The sequence below is a fragment of the Durio zibethinus genome, chromosome 12, assembly GCF_047325235.1.
Source record: "Durio zibethinus cultivar Kanyao isolate XHJ-2024 chromosome 12, ASM4732523v1, whole genome shotgun sequence".
NCBI lineage: Eukaryota > Viridiplantae > Streptophyta > Magnoliopsida > Malvales > Malvaceae > Durio > Durio zibethinus.
Genome location: NC_143173.1, coordinates 15,497,551 through 15,505,572, shown reverse-complemented (window position 1 = coordinate 15,505,572; position 8,022 = coordinate 15,497,551). Strand labels below are relative to the sequence as shown.

The following is an 8,022-nucleotide window of genomic DNA, read 5'->3' as shown; positions in this document are numbered from 1 at the left end:
AACTCTTTACTTCTTTTTACGTGTATAGAAAAGGTAACTCTTGAATGGTATGTATCTTAACTGAATCTACCTCGATTCCTCTTTTACTGAATATAAATCCTAATAATTTTTTTAAGGTTGCACTAAAAATGCATTTAGTTGGATTGAGCTTGAGCTAAAACTTTCTTAATCTCTTAAATAACTTTGTGAGATTAGCCACATGATTTTCTTCTTCATGAGATTTTGCAATCATGTCATCCATATATATCTCTATTTCTTTGTGCATCATATCATGGAATAGAGTCATAATTGCTCTTTGATAAGTTGTCCCAGCATTTTTCAAACTAAAAAGCATGACTTTTTAACAAAATATTCCCCATAATGTCACAAAATAGTCTTTTTTTATATCTTTTTATGCCATCTTAATTTGATTCTAGCCTAAAACCCATCCATGAATGAAAACAGAGAGTGTCTAGTCGTATTGTCCACTAAAGTGCCAATGTGATGCAATGGAAAATTGTCTTTTGGAGTTGCTCTATACAGATCTCGATAATCAACATACATTTTGACTTTACCATCTTTCTTGGGTACTAAGACTATATTCACCACCCAAAAAAAAACCTTCACTATGATGACATCTCATTATCACATCCTTTTGTCCTTACAACCCAAACAGCCTTAACACTACTTTCATATCACCACAACAACCATCATCAAAACCTATTTTAAACCCTGCTCGAAATCGATACCAAAGAGCCATAACCATACCCATTAAATGCCTAAGACCTAGCAAAAAAAAAAAAAAGCAAAAGACCTGTCATATAAATTCCCAAAGAAAAACAACAGAACAAAAAAAATAACAAATAACAAATTAAAATCTAGGTCAATTGAAGGTTTTTAACAGCTGAAAATTCAGTAAAGTCAAACTGGAGTAGGGAAAAGGACATATTAGAAGTGATTTGTGTTTGGGAAGGTGAAGGGTATTTTAGAAATTCTCATCGCATGTTTGAAAGAAGATTTAGGTCATTTAGATTTTTTTTTTTTTGGGAAATATAACTCTAAAAAGGTTTTAAGGAGGCTAAGAAGATTATTTTGAGATTTTTAGGATTTTTTTCTTTTTTCTTATTTTTAGGGTTGTCAAAATTTGGGAAGTTTGAATTTATCGATGACTAGTTAAATTTTTCAATAACTAGAATCCAAAAAATCGACTTGAATCTAGGAAAGATTTGAATCTTTCGATATCATTTGAAGTTTTCGATAGCAGCATGGTGAAAACTAGTTGAAAACTAGGTTTTGGGATTCTTTTCCAACAAATGTGCTAGGTTTTAGAGAGAGAGTCTAGGAAAAGAAAGAGAAGAAAGAAAAAATTTCTTATTTAAGCTCTATATATAAGTAGACAAAAACATTGTCATTTTTTTTCTCTGACACACACTTGGACTCGACCCGTTTTATAAGTTTTCTTTTTCATTTTCTTTTTATTTTCTAATTTTTTTAGGTTTAAGTTACTTCATTTTATCACATATTTATTTAATTATTTTATTTAATTTATTATTTTTTTATAATTAACAAATAAAGAGATAAACGTTTGTTATACAATTTTAAATGAAAAGAAATTAGAAGTAATAAGTGGTGTCTTTTAAATAAATAGAAATAAAAATAAATTTGCCATTATGATTAAATAAATAAATAATAATAAAATGAATAAAATGATGAAATGAAAATAAAGTCACAAGAAGTGATTTTATCGATAATTTCTAAACAAGAAAGTTTCTAAAAAAAAATAATTTACCAAAAGTATTGGGGATATTTTGAAAACTTTCCTAATAAATGATTTTATAAAATACGCAAATATTCTTTTTAGTTAGTGAAATTCTTTCCAATGATGAAATTTAAATAAAATCACAAGTCATGATTTTATTGAAAATTTTTAAGTGAAGAATTTTCTAAAATATTCTAGAAGTGTTGAAATATTTTAGAACTTTCCAAAAATATATATTTCTATTTACTTTGAATAATAAATAGTAAAAAAATTAAACTTTTTCTAAAAAATAAAAATCAAAAGAAAAAAAAATGATTATGAGATTACCAATAATGGAATTAAAATAAAATCACAATAGGTGATTTTAAAGATAATTCATAGGTGAGAAATTTTTCAAAATTTTACCAAAAATATTGATAGAATTTCTGAAAATCTTTCCAATAAAATAAGTATAATAAATATTAAAAATATAATAATAAAATTTTGAAAGTGTGTCATAACGGTTTTGGAGATCGCTAAATGAATTAAAAATATATATACAATGAGTCGTCACCAATCTTTTTTGGTTTAGTACGATTGGTCATCTAATAAAATTTATCATTTTAATAAAATATTAAAATTTGTTAAAACTTATTAAGAAGATAATTTTGGAGTTAGCAAAAATAATTTGGGTTCGGGAGTATGGTTACGCAAGGATAAGGATTAGTATTCTCATAGCACTTGTTTTAAAAAAAAAAGTACCAATTAGTCATGTGTTATCTTTTAACCTTAACAAAAGGGTTTTAATTTTGACATTTGAAATTAATTTTCTTAACTCCTTTTATTTATCACAACTTTGATTTTCTTTTAATTTCATTTTCTTCACAAAATGTTCTTCATTTTATTAGGAATTATTATTTCTTTACCTACATCGGTAATATTAGGAGAGATTTTTTTACCTACAGATTTCATAAAAATTACTATTCAGATTTCCTTAGCACCTCTTTAAGAAAATAAGTGATTTTTTGTATATTTTTGAGGTAAGAAAATTTTTTAAATTATACTAAAAGTGTTAGCAATAAATTAAAAATTTTTCAAAATTTAAATCATAAAACAAAAAAGAAAGAAAAATTAGTAAAATCTTAAATGAAAGACCATTCAAATGAGACTATTTTAAGATCATATAAGATTATTGGTACCATTTTCGGATGGAGATTGTAGAGGTGCTATAACATTTCCTAAGTATAATCGTACTTCCAAATCTGATTTTGGTTTCATATATCAAAAATTTCTTTTGAGTAAATCTTAATTAATTTTAAGGTTTATTAAAAGCTAAGTTTTTTAAATAGCCAATCACATGAAAAAAAATTGATAATGACTTCTACTTTTGTATTTAGCAATTGAAAATTTGTTATTACAACTTCTATCCAAATCTTTTATAAGATTTAAATCATTATTCCTAACATAGTATTGGACCTTTTCAATAATAAAGGAGTGAGATCGATATAATTCTATGAGTTTTCAAAATAGAAATGAGGAAAGTTCTTAATATAAAAAGAGGTGTTTGAACCCAAAGGTTAACCACTCTTAAAAGATGATATTTAACAAAATTAAAAATTAAACCTTAGACCTACAAATCTCCTTTCTATAAAAAGTGTTCAAGTGCTTTGAAATTGGATTAAAGTAGCTATAGTGTAGGTTAAGCCATGGTTAATTATTCAGCATGCCAAATTAATTCCACTGTGAACTCCACCACCATGTCTAATTATTGACCACAGGACAAATCCTATCAGAGTTAGTCCTCCGATGGAGATTCACCGGTAATTGTTGACTAAAAATGATCGAGCCAAGCCTTCTCGATCTTCGCTAGAACACGATGTGGAAAAGATGCCTCCACAATAGGGAAAAAAAAATCTCAAAAAAAATATCTGTTGAGATTTTTTTGTTATGATGCATGACATAGCTTCATATTAATTGCATTTTTCAAGCGATGACCGATCATTTTAACGAAAACCTAGCTCAATCAGTTTTATTCAACATTAATAGCTGGTGAATCTCTCTATTGGAGGACTAATTAGGATGGTATTTGTCGTATGCCGAATAATTTAGCATCTTCAAACTAAATCTGTCTGATCAATCGGTTCCGTAGCCGACATGACAAATAGGAAGACTAATTGGTTTCCTATTTACTATCTATATTTAATGTAGATTGACTTTGCTCTTAGATGAAACTCTTTTCTGGCTGGCTTCAGGTCACTTGAATGGGATTGATCCATTTTCTTCTGCTGTCATTTAATATTTGATAGTTAAATTTTCTTTTCTTTTTTCTCTTTGATTTGGTCAGATTTTGAAATCATTTTTATGACTTGAATAACACAAATAAATTTATACGGAATACTTGCTGACTTATAAATCAGTTGTCCTCCTACCCCTTTTATTCTAGTTTTTTAATCAAAACGACTTGTTCTAAACCTTTTTTTCTTTTTAAGTAATTCCAGCTAGTAATGGAGAAATCTCTTTTGAAAACCAAAATTCAATTCCTGCTTTGCATTGTTGTACTGATCACCTTCTTATCGATGTCCTTCAAACTTGCCTTGGCCTTGGGGAACGAAACCGACAGACTAGCTTTACTTGCTTTGAAGAATCATCTTGTTGATGGTTCTCCTGGAGCTCTAATTTCATGGAACGCTTCTCTCCACTTCTGTGAGTGGCAAGGTGTTGGATGTGGTCGGCAGCAGCAGAGGGTAATCAGTTTGAAACTGAATAGCATGAAATTAGGTGGCTCCATATCTCCATCAATCGGAAATTTAAGTTTCCTTCGAGAGGCCAACTTATCTGATAACAGGCTGCAAGGACTTATCCCTAGGGAATTTGGGCAGCTGAGGCGGCTTCGTTTTCTAAATCTAAGTTACAATAATCTCCAAGGTAACATCCCCATGGAGCTCACCAATTGCTCAAACCTCCAATTGATTAATTTAAATCACAATAGCCTTTCAGGAAAAATTCCATTCAGCTTTGGCGATGATAATATGAAGAATCTCACCAGACTCTCTCTTGCAGACAATAATTTGATTGGGGGTATTCCACCTTCCTTGGGAAACCTTTCTTCATTGGATTATCTGCAACTTGCAGGAAATCATTTGGAGGGAGCTATACCCAATGCTTTAGGGAGAATATCAAACTTGAAAATACTTGTCATTGGTCAAAATAACCTATCCGGTACTATTCCTTCTTCAATTTACAATCTTTCCTCTATGACATATATTGACATGGGTGCAAATAAATTATCTGGGGGCCTTGCACCTGAAATAGGTTTTGCTTTTCCAAAGCTTGAAATACTGTATATTGGAGACAACCAATTCACTGGAACAATTCCAAGATCAGTAATTAATATCTCTGGCCTGCAACAGTTTGACATCCAAACAAATGGTTTCAGTGGATCAGTTCCTGACAATATGGGAAACCTTCAGAATCTTGAACTTTTTACCATAGACTATAACCACCTTGGAATTGGAAATGCAGGAGACCTGGATTTTCTTTCTTCTTTAATCAACTGCAGTCAGTTGACACTTTTAGCCATCCATGAGAATAGATTAGGTGGGGTGTTACCAGATTCTGTAGCTAATTTATCAACCAAGCTTGATCTTCTTTATATGGGAGGGAATCGGATTTCCGGAACTATTCCTGAAGGCATTGGCAATCTTGTCAATCTCACACAGTTTCATATAGGGATAAATTTGTTTGCAGGCAACATTCCTACTTCCATTGGAAAGCTGCAAAATCTTGGACGATTTGACCTCTCTGTGAATCGCTTTTCTGGTGAAATCCCATCCAGCATTGGTAATCTCTCTCAATTGTCTTATCTTTATTTAAATGACAACAATTTTGAGGGATGTATTCCATTGACACTCAGGAAATGCAAGCGTATGCAGATCATGGATCTTTCCCAAAATAAGCTTGGTGGTAGCATACCAGATCAGTTGATTGCTGGTTTTGAAAGTTTGATTACTCTGAATATGTCTCACAACTCTTTCACTGGTGTCTTTCCAGCAGATATTGGTAACTCGAAGAATCTTGTAGAATTACGAGTTGATAACAACAATTTCACAGGTGAAATTCCTGAAAGACTTGGTGAGATTTCTGCATTAAGAATCTTGCACATGCAGCGAAACGACTTTCAAGGTAGCATTCCTCTATCTTTTGGCTTTCTAAGAGGTCTTGAAAACTTGGATCTCTCTGGTAACAATTTGTTTGGCACAATACCAGTTGATCTTCAAAACCTTCCATTTTTGGTGAGTTTAAACCTTTCTTTCAACCAATTAGAGGGCGAAGTTCCACAAAAAGGAGTTTTCAATAATACTAGTGAATTTTCCATTGTTGGAAACAAAGAGCTTTGTGGGGGAATTCCTGAAATAAAACTCCCAAAATGCATCAATCTGGAAGCAAAGAAAAAGGGAAAAGTTTTGTCAACCAAAGTCATTTTTATTTTGGTCCTTGGAATTCCACTTGCCTCAATTCTGATTGTGCTTCTTGTTTTCCTTTGTTGGAGAAAAAACTTTGGAAGGCAAAATATCCCTGTGCCTTTGCTTCCTGTTGGCTACTTGCGAGTATCATACAAGGAACTTCTTCAAGCCACTAATGGGTTCACATCCTCCAACTGCATTGGTAGTGGCAGTTTTGGCTCTGTATATAAAGGAATTCTTCACCAACACAAAAAACCCGTTGCAGTGAAAGTATTGAACCTTCAAAACCTTGGGGCTGTAAAGAGTTTCATGGTTGAATGTGAGGCTCTAAGAAAAATTCGACATCGGAATCTTGTCAAGTTGGTAACTTCTTGCTCAAGCATTGACTTCCAAGGCATTGATTTCAAAGCTCTGGTTTTAGAATTCATGCCTAATGGAAGTTTAGATAGCTGGCTGCATCATCAGCAATATGATCAGTCACGCCATTTGAGCTTTGGTCAAATGTTGGACATAGCTATAGATGTGGCCAATGCGTTGGATTACCTTCACCACCATTGTGGAATGCTCATTGTTCATCGCGATCTAAAGCCAACCAATGTTCTTCTAGATGATGACATGGCTGCACATGTCAGTGATTTTGGGATGGCTAAGCTCCTTTCTAGTGCTGCAAGTAATAATGGGGGTAGCGAGCAAGCAACTTCCTCAGCCATCAAAGGAACAGTTGGTTATCTCGCCCCAGGTAAATTTCAAATCTTGTTATCTTTTTTTTTAACCAAATACATTTAATTTTGTCAATGCTTTTGATATGTACTTTATTTTAAATCATTTGGCTTTTAATTTCTTACAACATGCTGTAACATATCGTTGCAGAATATGGCATGGGTTGTCCTACCTCTCCTCAAGGCGATATTTACAGCTATGGAATTCTCCTCTTGGAGATGATCACTGGAAAGAGACCAACATATGACTTGTTTCATGATGGCTTAAGCCTTCATAATTTCTGTAAGATGGCATTGCCAGAACAATTGGAGGAGATTCTAGATGTTCGATTGCTTCAACAAATTAATGAGACGAACATAAATGGCGAAATATGGGAGTGTTTGGTTTCTTTCACTCAAGTCGGTGTTGCGTGCTCTACAGATGTTCCCGTTGAGAGAATGAAGATTGAAGATGCTATCACAGAGCTACATGCAATTAAGGCAAGATTCCATGCACAGAAACAAGTTGTTCCATAAAAAGGGATAAAAGATATATAGGCAGCACCGGACGATGAAGATTAAGATATGATCGAATTCTATCCAGTGATGGATTAAATTTATCATTTGTAATGTGTAATTTTATAAATTTTAAAGCATGTGTGCATATGTCACAGGCTTGGGTCTTAAGCTAAGACACGTGCTTTAGCTTTTAGTGTATCCACGTGAGCTGTGATACATGTACAAATTTCAAAAAATAGTCGGACCTTATAACTTGGTTAGATAATGTAATCGCTTTAGAAACTAAAACAAGAAATTTCTTGAGACTTCCGATGTGTTTCAACCTCTGTTCGTAATTGGTAATGTACTTACAATAGTTGTAAGGAAACGAAAACTAGGGGAGTAGGAAATGTTTTGAAGGAACACTCGCTTGTGTACCATCTAGACGTGGCCACTTCGCCCAGTTTCACCCTAGCTGGCGGTCTAGATCGTCTAATAATGATTGATTTGGCCAACCTTGGTTGTTTCCGGCATGGATGAGAAACTTGGCCAACTACAATATATGAGGCAAAAAAATCTCTCCCTATAAGAGTGTCAATTCCAAAACATATACTAGAATTGATTGATTTAATTACTATTGTTAATT

The 8,022-nt window shown here is 32.6% G+C and overlaps 1 protein-coding gene across 2 annotated transcripts; it reads left to right on the top strand.

Annotated features, from left to right (window-relative positions):
* Positions 1-4,102: 4,102 nt before the first annotated feature.
* On the top strand, positions 4,103-7,719 carry LOC111296599 (uncharacterized). Of its 2 annotated transcripts, XM_089740736.1 has the most exons (3): positions 4,103-4,642; positions 4,778-6,919; positions 7,051-7,719. In XM_089740736.1, the coding sequence occupies exons 1-3, from the start codon at positions 4,222-4,224 to the stop codon at positions 7,413-7,415; spliced, it is 2,928 nt and encodes a 975-aa protein (XP_089596862.1). In that variant the 5' UTR covers positions 4,103-4,221; the 3' UTR covers positions 7,416-7,719. The 2 variants fall into 2 exon arrangements, with proteins under 2 accessions (XP_089596862.1, XP_022746726.2); XM_022890991.2 differs by having other exon boundaries at positions 4,103-6,919.
* Positions 7,720-8,022: the final 303 nt, after the last annotated feature.

What these genes read in the sequence shown, in the direction of transcription:
- LOC111296599 (XM_022890991.2), top strand. Translation starts at nt 4,222, where the DNA reads ATGGAGAAATCTCTTTTGAAAACCAAAATTCAATTCCTGCTTTGCATT. An exon ending in AGTTGGTTATCTCGCCCCAG is followed by an intron (nt 6,920 to 7,050) that starts GTAAATTTCAAA and finishes ATATCGTTGCAG; the next exon opens with AATATGGCATGGGTTGTCCT.